This window comes from Lutjanus erythropterus, chromosome 3 (genome assembly GCF_056507025.1).
Source record: "Lutjanus erythropterus isolate fLutEry1 chromosome 3, fLutEry1.hap2, whole genome shotgun sequence".
Classification (NCBI taxonomy): domain Eukaryota; kingdom Metazoa; phylum Chordata; class Actinopteri; order Lutjaniformes; family Lutjanidae; genus Lutjanus; species Lutjanus erythropterus.
The window spans coordinates 6019284-6032114 of record NC_139319.1 but is presented as its reverse complement, the minus strand read 5'-3'; the positions used below and the strand labels follow the sequence as shown (position 1 = coordinate 6032114).

The following is a 12831-nucleotide window of genomic DNA, read 5'->3' as shown; positions in this document are numbered from 1 at the left end:
GAATCTCTGCAAGTAATTAGATTTCCAGGAGTTTCTGAGATCATTAAAACTCCCTATGGAGACAAGTTGGCCTTTTTGAAATTAATGCACAGCTCATACTATAAGGTCCAGAGTTCACAAGAGGATCAATGTGGAGTCAAAATGTGAATGTCTTTTGTCTCCGATTTGCTAATGATGAAGATCAGAGCGCAGAATTCCACCTTTAACTCCTGCTCACATGAAAGAAGGCAAAAACACCTGGAACAATTTAACTCCCAACAAAACACGTAACAAAGAGCAGAGCGGTATCATTCAGATTACTGCTCATCCTCATTGAAACACTTACCTCGCTAATGAGTCCGGCAGAAGGTGATCATGAACAAAAGATGAGAGGGAAAAAAAGCCAATCAGATGTCTTAAAGTGGACATAGAATTATAAATTTTAAATGTACCGACTGAGATCTGAAATACACTAAAAAAAAAAAGAACATGAATGCAACACTTTTGTTTTTGCTCCCATTTCTCACAAACTGAAGTTTAAAAAAAATGACTTATTCTATGCACACTAAATCTCTCAAAATTATCTATGAACTATCTATGAACCATGTAATGCTACAGATACCAATTCTTTTTCCTAGGATGGTGAAGCCATAACCCACCCTACTCTGCCTCTGATTGGCTTACCCTGATTACCACTAACCCTAACCAATGGATCAGAGCAGTCACACGTCACTTACCTCGACCGCACTACATTTTGGGTGACAAATATAAGAAATGCATTATCTGGAGATTCAGTAGTCTACTCGTCTACTCGTAGACACTCATCGACCAGTATTTCCATAATTTTTTCTTTGTAATGACGCAGAGTGTTGATGGTAAAGGCATGATTGTGCACCTGACTGCCTGAAGGATTTGGGCTCCAAATAGCTCAACATTGATGCAGTTTTATTCATTTTATGCGTTTAAATTGGCAAAGACTTCTGAATTTGTATTGACTTCCAGTCAAATTAGAGTGGCTGTTTTCACTCAGAGAGGAGGTGCAGGAGTGAAACTGCCTGGATGGGTTGCTCTGATCTATCACTCCTCATGCCTAAACATAAGTAACTTAACCAAAGAAGGTAACAAGTGCCAGCCAATCAGAGGGAAAGTAGGGGTGGGTGGGTCATAACTTTGCCATCCTAGGAAAAACAAAAAGGTACCTATAGCACTATGTAGATTTTTCACTTCAACTCATGAAAAATGGGAGCAAAAACGAAAGTGTTGTCAGCTTCTATTCTTTCAACTTTCTACTTTCAGCTTCGTGATTGTACACTGGGCTCTGAGTGTCGTCAGAATGCTTCCGAGTGCAGCATTATTTTGGCCAAAGAGACTCAGTGTGGACACTAACATAGGACTGCAGCTGCTGCTTTTGTGCTGCTGCCATACTGCTGTTCCCAAGTGTCTTGTACAGACAAAGTGTTAACAACCGTCTGCAAGCCAGTTCAACCAGACAGCTCGAGTCTCACTGCAGCACATCCAGTGCACTCTACATCATGACCATGGACTTGAGCTGTTATAGTTAAGGATATTCCGACAGTTTACAAAGGTAATGAAGCAAAAGGTGGCTACTTCAAAGAATCTAAAATATCAAAGAGCAAAAAAAAAAAACTTGAAAGATTTAAAGATTTATTTTTGATTGCAAGCACAGAAGACACTGCAAGAGTTAGATTCTTAAAAGGCAGAAAACATATTTTGTCTTGTTTTTACCTATAATAAAAGTGTATTATGTCTCTAGGATTAATCTACTAGAAAAATAATAAGAATAAAAAAAAATATTAAATTAAAAGTCCAAATTATTGGTACTGTAGCTTCGTATATACTGTATGATTGAGCTTCCACCTGTATGTGATTTTCATCACTTTCCACTCTGCTCTCTGGTTTGGCTTTGAGTCAAAGCCTGGACACCCAGTATCATCTCCCCATTTTCAGTCATATACTGTAATTATCCACTCCCTGTTAGTTGGCTGACTGAAATATTATTTGTGTTGCTCCACGACAAATATTTCCAAACCATAAATGAAATGCTGCGTGCAAAGTGAGACTTTAATATCTAGGAGGACAGTTATGGGAATGCTAATAAGCAGCAACTGTGGAACTAAACATCTTTACTTAATTTCCTGATCCAGCAAGGTTATATAGACACTCAAGCATATAGAACCTTAAGTCACTTTTATAATATAAAATTCATATGCTGAGGACTAACGGACCTTGAAACTTAGTAAGATTGTTTTGTCAACAGAATTTACAATATAATTTTTAATATTATATTTCCACTACAGAGGTTATATTTTGGGTTCTGTTTGTTTGCTCTTCGCAGGATATTTAAAAAAGAACGGATAACAGATTTCAAAGAAATGTTGTTTAAAGTTGTGCCATGGGTCAAGGAACAAGTGATTTGTTTCTGGATCCAGATGGAGATGTTTTGTAGATATTTCTTATTGTCAGAGAAGGCATTGAAGGCATGTGCAGCCTTGGCAGTGGTACGCGCTGCCTGTTTACTAGTCGCAAATGAAATCAGCTCATTAGACCACGCTGTTCATAATTAGGTTGCCAGAAATTACTCACATTTTTGGGGAGAAACAATAACAGGCAGCTTTAGTCTTTGGTAAAAATCTGTGGATTTTCAAAATGGTATTTATTATGACCTATATACAGTAAAATGTCTTAAATTATCATTAAATGGTTTTGATGTAAAAAACAAAACAAAAAAAACAACAACGTATAAATAAATAAATAAATATGGAGGACCCATGTTGTGGAGTTCAGAGAGGATGAGGAGGAGAATATTTCTGGGTGGGAGAAACCAGACGGCAGTGCAGTGAATCAAACAGGGTCATGGGCACCATTTAGCAACAACCAAGGCCCCCCAGCTCAGCCAATCGATCAGGCTGCCTCACCCCTCGCTGTGCGTCTCCCGACACTTGAAACAACGTGTAGGCGCGTGCATATAGTACATCGGCGGGTGGTGCCGAGGTCTGGCTATCGACTGCGGTTTGCCCTCTCGACCTTGCACTTTTCAGCAGTAACTCTCACATGGAGAGAAGGAGCAGAAAGTGGAGGGAACGAGCGGCTTAAACTTTAGACGCGGCGGTGGGAAAAGGTGAGCTGACATGGAAAAATGCAGCTGGGTGAGCTGAGTGAGAGAAGGAGAGGACCTAACTGGAAAACCAGACTGACTGAGATCTGAAAAACTGAAAAATAATATATAATATAAAAACAGCAAGAGGGAGAGAGTGTCCTCTACCTGTTTTGCGGGCCTCCATGTGGCTTTTAAATGAAATTCAACACTTAATTAGCTACAAAGGAACTAAAATACTACCTGAATCTAAATTATGTTTTGCACTTGATTTGTACCTGCTTCCAGCTGTATTTCCTCTCATTTAAGATGATTAATAATTCAAGCATCATGCAAAAGAAAAACTCAACCAAAGATTATACATATCATTCTAATAGTGTGCAAAAAATATTAAATACTTACCAACTTTTTGTCCAACTTCTCACAACTTTAAAATTAAATGAAAGAAAATTATCTTCTTGGAAGGATAATTCTGCTTTATTACAGTATTTGGGAATTTTGGGAATTTTGGCCATTGTTGCAAACCAACCAAAACTTATTTGGAAGAGAACTATAAAATTATTACACTAACACTGATAAAACATCCATTATGATTTGCAAATCACATCTTTTTCGCGCATGCCCATACGTCACTTCACAATATTACAGTGGAAGTTTGCACACAATGTTCTTATGACATGCGGCGTCATTGCAGATGTCAAGGGTGCATTTACTGTCAGTTCTACCTCAAAATAAAATGCACTTTTTGGCTGCTGTGTTCTGCTGCTGTCAGGTCGAGTTTATTTATATAGCACGTTTAAACTGAGTTGACCAAAGTGCTGTAAAGGTTAAAATGAATGTCCCTCAGTAAAGATAAGGAAAAACATCCCAGAATAAAGTTTTAATGGGAAAAAATAGATGATAACTTCATTAATTGATGTATAGAATTTTTCACAGTAGTCATATTTATATGAAAGTAGTAATTACAATGATAATAATTAAGGTGCTGTTCTATTTGGTGTAGCAGAATGGAACTGAACCCTAATTAGTATCATTGGTAACACCTGTGTTCACTCTGCTGTTTCATGTCAAAATGGCTGCTGTGGAAAAGGTCTATAGACCAATTTATGAAAATTACAGTATAGATAATCTGATTAACAAAATTCTAGGTGGGTTGTTCATCTAGAACGGGTCCAGAAAGACGCTGAGCAAGTTCAGGTGTCACCAAACAGAGTTGCACAATCTCCTCGCCATCATGGAGACCACCTGGAGGACAAAGATCCAAATCCAAAACATCTGGAACAAGGCTCATACAGCCAGAGGAGAGGGAGAGAGGTTCCAGGATGGCTGATGGTCCACCACAGAGAAGTCTGAGAGAAAACAGAGATGGAGGAGGAGAAAATAGGCAGAGAGAGATATACACACACACACACACACACAGTTTGGATGCTCATGTGCTCGTCCTTAAACAGTTAAGATGCTCGTCTCTTTTCTGTCAAAATCCAACCTTCTTTCATTTCATTTATCATCCTGTTTTCCTCAGAACATCCTGCTGACTTTGTAAAATCTTAACACCGGAATCTACCAATGACCTTAGGTCCTCCTGTGCCATTCAGTGGGAATTCGAAGCCATCTACACCGCCGCCAAAGTAGACCAGTGTCATTGCGCAATTAATCTTACAAAATTGACATTCATCTGCCCCTCCGGCTCGGCTTAAAGCAGGCAAAAGCCATCGATATCTGTCTTACACCTTCCAGCTGCGGCTGAAAATAACACGGGCTCCGACAGATTGTGGTTAATTAAACAGCGCGAGGTTTAGTGTGTATTACAGATGTGATACAAAAGACGTGGGGAAGAAGGCGTGAGAGGAAGGGAGAGAAAGGAGAGCAGGAGGGGAGATTTCAAGCAGATGAGATTGACGAGTCACTGAGTCTGTTTGCTGTGAAAGTTTTTGATTTGATAATAAATTGTAGAATTTTCCTCTCCACATGCAGAGTTAGAGCCTGGAGTTAGATAAGGAGATTGATGCCGCTCTGCAAAGTAAAAATTAAGGTAGAGCTAGCAGCAGCTTAGCTGAGCAATAAAGACTAAAAACAGGAGAATTATTATACATTGCATGTCATTTGTTAAGTCTGCACAGAGAACAAGTGTAGAAATAATTCACCGTCTTACAGGGTGCTGCTGTTTACATGTGGGACTATTTCTTGGCTGCAGTGAGGAACTTCCTGGAGTCTCCACGTCGCTTGCCAAGCCATAGCCTGGCACATGACACCCTTTAAAACACTGAACTGGGTGGATGCTGTGGTTTAAATTTCAACACCAGCCTGATAATTTTGCACAACTGACATTCCCTGATTACAAAAAAACTTTAAAGGACTAATTTAGGGGTGTCGCAACATACTGGTATTGATGATAACGCCCCCCGACTCCCATCTTTTCACTCTCGAGTTACTGTAATTGCATTTTTTGTACACTTTTGTACAGTTATGGTTATAGACTCACTCTCCGCTCCCCTACACTGATATTTTAGTGCAGTTCCTTTGTCCAAAAAGAGACAGAACCCACAATAAACAAAGTTAAAGAGGAGTATGACCAATGGCACCATTTATTTTTCAAATTTTCAAAGTCTTTTGCTCACAGTTGTCATCGTGTGGTGACAATCTGATACCATGACAGCCCTGTAGTTCAACATTTCAGGAAATGCACATATACACAATGTCACTTCTGTGCATTGAGTACAGAGCTGTTAGCCTAGCTTAGCATAAGAACTGGAGACATGGGGAATCAGCTCACCTGGTGTAAATATTTGTCTACAGCACCTCTAAAGCTCACTAACACGTGTACTCTTGTTTGTTTTATCTGCACTTTATTAGAAATATAAAGATGACAACTTCTAGTTTTGCACGTAGATACATTCTGTAGGTTTTTTGTGACAAAGGCATGAGGCTAATCTTCTCATCTCACTCCTCTAACAGAACGCGAATCTGCATGTTTCAAAATGTTCAGCTCTTGTGTGTTCACAGTACAGTACAGGTGTCCTTACATTTTCAGTACTAATAATGCAAGAAAAGAAGACAAAGTTTGTTTCCAAGTCAGCTGTACAGTTCTGCATCTGTGGATTTAATTGGTTTAATGATTATGATATGCATCCGCAGCACGTTATGGCTGTCCAACATAAATGTACTGTGTCTTCTCTTGAGTTCTAATGAAAGATACTGTTCTTTGCGTTAATTAAAAACAGAGCAAAAGGTTGATTCAGTGTGTGTGTGTGTGTGTGTGTGTGTGTGTGTGTGTGTGTGTGTGTGTCTGCTTTGCAGGAAAGCCAGTGGCTGGACAGCGTGTCTCTGCTGATTAAGGACTCGCTGGAAGGGGACATGATTGACAACCTCTCTGGTTCGGTTTTCCACCACTACGGCTCTCCTCCTGTCTGCAAGGACTGTAAAGGCCACCCGCAAGAGGTTAGTGGAGACACACACACACACATTCTGTCTAAGAAAGCTCTTATATTTAGTCATGCAGTCAAGTTAATAAAGCCTTTTTCTACTAATAACCTCTGTGCTTTAATTTCCCTTTTTTTTCTCCACATTATTCATCCATGCATGAGACATAGCAGATTTATTTTTACTAAGTAGTGCTGCGCCAATTGTGTTTTAAACTGACTCCATCTCTCTATTGCACTTTCTTTCCTCCTTTCTCGTTTCATCGTGCTTTTTCACCTTGTAGCTCGCAGTTCTCAAATAACAGTGGGTGGGATTAACCCGAGGCAGCTCCAATCTGTCAATCATACAGTTTAATCATTTCTGTGAGTGTTTATACACACATAGACAAAGACACACCGGTGTTTAAAGCTCAAATCTGCTGTTTCTTTCCTCTCAGTTTCTGTTGCTTCCACATAAACCCACAGACAGACATGCACACGTGCAGCAACAGACGCGTCACGTTCCACAGACGTTATGAAACTAAGTTTAGTCCCACATTTCATTGTACAATCCTGTGTTGTAAAATGGCACCAAACGAACCTCAATACAGTAGATGAAACTTGATTTCTGTCCTCAAAAAGTAAATTTTTCCAGGTGTACAGTAAAAAGAGCATAATTGACACCAAATATGTTTCTCATACAAGATGCAAATAAGTTTATTTTTAAGATTATTCAGTCTAAATTAAATGCACAGGATTGTTTTTTAAGCAAATCATTAAAGATGCTGTAGCGCACTCATTGAAGTGCCTGGGTGGTTCCGGGACCTGGTTTCAGTGCCTGGCTGTAGTGTTTCTGCTTGACTGGACGCTCCATCAAACTCATAGTTTTTGGTCAGAGAAAAGCCTTCATCGGTGCTGCAGCATGAGGGAGTCCTGACTGATCAGTCGCCACTGTCTCCTTCAGTCCACACCTTCCTCAGGACAGGAGTAGGGCAGCAATAAGAGAAGCAATAAAAGAGCAGTGCAGGGAAAATTGGTTGTTCCAAAATCGGGAGTAAAAGTGTATAAAATAGATTTCCTTGATAGTACATTTGAGGTACATTACAGATAAAATGACTAACCTGAATAACAAAGGCTACTCTTAAGTGTTTGTATAGGTAACCGACCCAGTGAAAAGCTTTTCTACTCCAAAAAGTTATATAAATTATAAATTATATAAAAGTTTTATCCCAGTTCTCTACCATTTTGTGCAGATCAGAATCCCCTGCCAGAATTTCAGCATTGAATTCTAGTTGAAAACTGGTTGATATTCTAGTCTGAATGTCTAAGACCTCTTTTCAACCAGCTAAAATACAGTTACAACATCAATGTGCCACAAAACACTTATATATAGATATAGGTTACAGCAGAGGATTTCAGCAGGACAGACTCAGTGAATGGAATCGAAAAAATTTCATTCAAATTTCAATTTATCAAAAGGAGACCACATTGAATAGCATGAATGTGTGTGATTTGGTGATAGAGACTCACCGTACTGAGGAATTTTACAGACTTTTACAAACTCAGAACCTGATAAATGCCTTTGGACAAGTCCTTTATATGTATTTGGTGCAGTCTGAAGTTATAAAAAAAAAACAATTTAGGCTATCTAACTCAATTGTTGAGGGATCAACAACATGAAAATGATCCCATAGACATCCAGGAATTGAGTGAAACCAAGCAAGTAAACTAAATGGGGTGCTCTTTTCTGAGCTTTGTCTGAAGGGGAGGAACACAGTCTCACACAGTCTGACTTACTGGTCGATTCCACCGAGCACGGCACGTCTGCGCCACGGTTCTGATCCGTCATCTGCACGGCTGCAGCGCCCACCAGCAGCGTTTCAGGAGTGGAGCGTTTTGCCCGTCTGTTTGTGTTTTCATGCTCAGATTTCGTTGATTAGGACCTCTTTCCTTGCTCTGGATTAGCAGGTTACGTGGTTAAATAGTTTCTTTTCTGTCTGTGTTCGTGATCGTGAGTCTGCACGGGGTCTTTTATTTTGAAAATTAACCAAATTCTCCCTGCCTTTTCTGTGTCTGACTTCCTGCCCGTTCGATCTGCTCCGTGGTACTTGACACGGCATCCGTCAAAAAATAGATTGGGCGCGTATTTGAAGTGGAACAGAGTGGAGCGGCGCTTCTGGGACGCGCTGCTGGTGGAATCACAAGCATTGTGTAGAACGGCTGCGATCAGCTCCGGCTGATGTGACGCAGCCTTAACACGACACAGCCGCGCCTGGTGGAATTTAGCCCTTACAGTTTTAACTAGTCCAAAGGTACATGCATTGAACTTTCTGTATTGAGAGAAATTAGTCTTCAGGCCTTTCTGCCAGAAAAGTTTTAGGAACTCAAGTGATGTACTATAAAGAGCATCAGAGGCCATGTGGGCTGTAGGATGTGGTGGATAAATAGCTGAAACACAGAATTTCCATCTAGAAGCCTGAGGTTTGAGTCCTGTGTGAGGTATTTTTTTCTCTGGCTTTCAGCTGAAAAAACTGCATATGATTTCTTAGACTCCAAAGTGACACGAGGATATTATGTGCAGATTGTAGAAGCTGAAAAATGTCACCATTGCGAATCCCGGTCAAAATGAGAACATTCAGTTGGCATCTTCAATTACTCAGTGAAAAGACTTTGACTTTTAAACCTATTTTGTACTTCTTTTCATTTTTTTAAATGTCTTTTCAACAGAAAAAATGCTCACTGGGTAGATTTTTCACACAAATAATTTCTGAGAGAAATAAAGAAATCCAGTGTGTTTGTGTGTTAAATCTAGCCTGTATATAGACAGAAATAAACGTGTTTATCTCATAAATGTATGTATGCTATACCATATCATGTTAGCCACGGTGTGAGTGTGAAGGAAAATGTTTCTATGATTAAATCTCATAAATATGAAGAGCCCCACCAAACCACACAGCCAGCAGTATGCATCAGAAACAACTTGAGGAACAGACTGTGTGTGTGCGTGTGTGTGTGTGTGCGCGCGTGCGTGTGTGTGTGTGTGTGTGTGTGTGTGTGTGTGTGTGTGTGTGTGTGTGTGTGTGTGCGTGTGTGTGTGTGTGTGTGTGTCAGTCACACAAATGCATCTGTATCCCCCGGTCAATATAAGATCAAACATCTCAGTAAATCCACATCATCCTCCATTTCCCCAGGTTGTTCATGTATGGCTCAGTTCACCAGAAAATGATATCTATTTATATATTTGAGGAATCTATCCCCAGACAGAGAGCCGGTGTTACTCTAAAGACGCAACACATGCTGCACAGAACCGTAAATAATCCTTGACAGGGATTTTCTGTATTTATTTAATCTGTTATATATCAATTTATTGTTGTTTTAGTGTCAGAATTCCAACATAACAGCTAAAAAAATTGCAAAGTGATGCTCCTGCGGTGTAATTTCAGCTCCATAACGATGAAAATCCAATTAAATTATTCAAATAAGTCATCATACTGTAAAGTGTAATGATTTCAAAATGACATTTGCAGCAAAAACCTTGAAATCCATAACGCCCAAGACTGAGATAAAAGCAGCGCAGATGAATGTGAAATATCCCTCAAAACCATTTTTCCGAGCAAAATCCCGGCAAGGTGAGAGGAAGGTCACTTTGATATCTTTGTAATAGATATGCAGATTAGCACTGCGTTGCAATCAACACACTGCACAGTATTCTAATAGTTTCTCATAGCCGTGGCAGTGCTGTGCTTTTTTGAGTAAATTGGAAAAAAAGGCTGTTCCTGTGCACAATGCCCTTGCTTTCAATGACACTGGGTGCTACCTTCATCCATAAATGTTGCAATCATGGCAGCATTTAGTGAAAGATGCTGACGAAATATAAAATTTTCATCCCTCAAAGTTATCAAAAGAAGTGAGGCTTCATGATACATTCACTTATTTTTTATAATCGGATCATTCTGTTTTGCAGTATTTCATTTCAATCAAAATGAAATGAAATCAGATACGGTTATTACCCAAGATTTTATTTTCTATAAAGATAGAAATGGCTACATCCAGTATCAGAGGGCTTAGCTGCTGAAATTCACTCCGTATTAATTTTCTGTAGTCGATAAGAATGTTCAGACATTTCCTCTGCGTTTGTGCAATCATGTAAAGTCTCTCTAAAAAGTCAAATCACCACCAAAACTTTTACACTCTAAACCTGGCTCTTAGACGTGTGCATTCAGTCATGATGCACACAGACTTGAGAAAACTTCAGTCACACAGAAGAACTAAAGCCAATTTCAGCTCAGAGCAAATGTAAATCCACAATAAACATGTTTAGTTTTGGTTTATTGACAGTATTGTAATATCTTGGACTAATTTTCATCTTTGTCCCCGATGTTTACACAGTCAGCAGCTTTAATAAAAGCAAAGACGGGCATTCAGAGTCTGACATTGAAGCACATTAAGAGAAAGAAAATAAACACTTAAGTCACACAATATGCAGAAAGAGTAACATCTTTTCCAACAGCAGACAAATATTAATTCAAAGACAGTTAACAAGAAAATCAAACCATAAATGACAGATAGTTTGAGATGTAAATTTAAAGCAAAGCATGTAAAGAGTTTCTGGACATTAGTGGTGCCACAGATTGGTGTTTTTGAGTGAATCCCTGATTAGTTTGTGTCCAATTCAAACATACAGAGAAGCTCATGCATGTTCATAAGTAGTTCCAACCCGAATATCTGCACATGCAGGTTTATTAAGTCTCTGTCCAGACGAACCTCACTTATTCCATCTTCGATCTCTATGATGAAAACTTCCCCTGACCCTCTCCTCCTGATGCAGTCATCGCTCGACTCTTACTGTGGCTGTGACGAGTCATTTTTTCCCTCTTAAGTCGTTTTCGTATCGAGACATTTCCTCTTTATTTCAGTGACAGGCCGACCCTCTGGTAACACGGCATTATCAGCACTCGCTTTTCTCGTTTCTTTTCTTTAGCAGGTCTTTTAATTCCGCTGTTGCTGCTGTTAAAATGACAGATTTTCCTTCACAGAAATCTGAAAGCAAGACGTCAGTCTCCGAAGTCATAAAGTTCTTATCTTTTTATTTGATGCTATTTTAATAAATGAATACTTCCTAATATATGGGGCAGAAAGTGCAGCCTTATTTGGTATTATTGGGGCGTTAATCATGCTAATTTACAAGTCTCATGCACATGCACTCAGATACAGACAGGCAGATCATTTACACATTCGTCTGAGGTTAGGAGCGTTTGCTGAATCTGATGTGATGTGTTCGTATGAGCCCTGTACTTAAAAAAAAGTCTGAACTCAAAATATCCTGAATATGGGCGTCTCCATCTTGTGCTGGTAAAAACGAGGTCAGACATATTCTTGGTCTCGTGCGTCTCTTTCAAAGGTCCAGTCATGCATTTCGCCACCAAACAAATGACTCTAACGTGCATTCAGTCGTGACGCACACAGATGTGAAAACATCAGTCACACATCATAAGAACTAAAACCAATTTCGGGCTCAGAGCAGAGGTTATTCTGCGATTTCAACCTGAAATAGGCCTATGTGCAGATTGCATGTTTCAATCTGTTGCTGTGAAGCTGTGTATGTGTGTGTGTGTGTGTGTGTGTGTGTGTGTGTGTGTGTGTGTGTGTGTGTGTGTGTGTGGATTGGTCACGGTATGAGTCACAGCAGCTTACTGTCCATGTGTTTTAGTTATTAAGGTGCACATGAAGAAGTGTGACCCACCTGGTTAGCCTTGTTGCTTCTGGCAGTAAATTGCCATCTACATGCATGTGATCACTACTTCAACCAAGACGAGATATCTACTTTTATCTCTGTGCAAAATAAAAAGTATTGACGTGCATCAAGGTTGGCTGGGATGCAAATATGCGTTAATGTAATGTGGCCTTCATTTCTTATACAGCGCATTTGTCTTTATTCTCCTCGCCTTTCTTCTGTTTTCTTCTTTGTTCATTCCCTCAACCCCCAATATTAAAGCCGTACCTCATATTTATTTGATCTTCTCTCCCCACAGGCTGGTGAATATGATGCAAATTTTACAATTCATCTTCAAACCGCTATATATCCATCTGAGAAACTCGCAGTTAAAAAATGATTGAAGTTTTTATTTTCCGTGTTCCATAATCCAGTGGCGAACCGTGACTGTCAGAGCTGGGACTTCAGTTCGGCCAAAACTTTGCCAGACGCACCAGAAATGCAGCAAAAGTGTCTGAAAATTGTTTTCTAACAGAATTTCCGTCTCCTGCGTAACACAGTCCTTTGCAGATGCTCTGCTATTCTGCAAAAGGCCTCCTTGATAAAGTCAGCGCTAACCTCGCAAC

General features: G+C 39.6%; 1 protein-coding gene across 1 annotated transcript in view; it reads left to right on the top strand.

The window, feature by feature from the left end:
- LOC146329520 (voltage-dependent T-type calcium channel subunit alpha-1I-like) overlaps positions 1–12831 on the top strand; it is an 89178-nt gene that overhangs the window by 64098 nt on the left and 12249 nt on the right. Inside the window, exon 16 of the mRNA XM_084714437.1 lies at positions 6392–6532. Coding sequence (XP_084570563.1) covers positions 6392–6532 — 141 coding nt within the window. The remainder of the gene's footprint in view (positions 1–6391; positions 6533–12831) is intronic.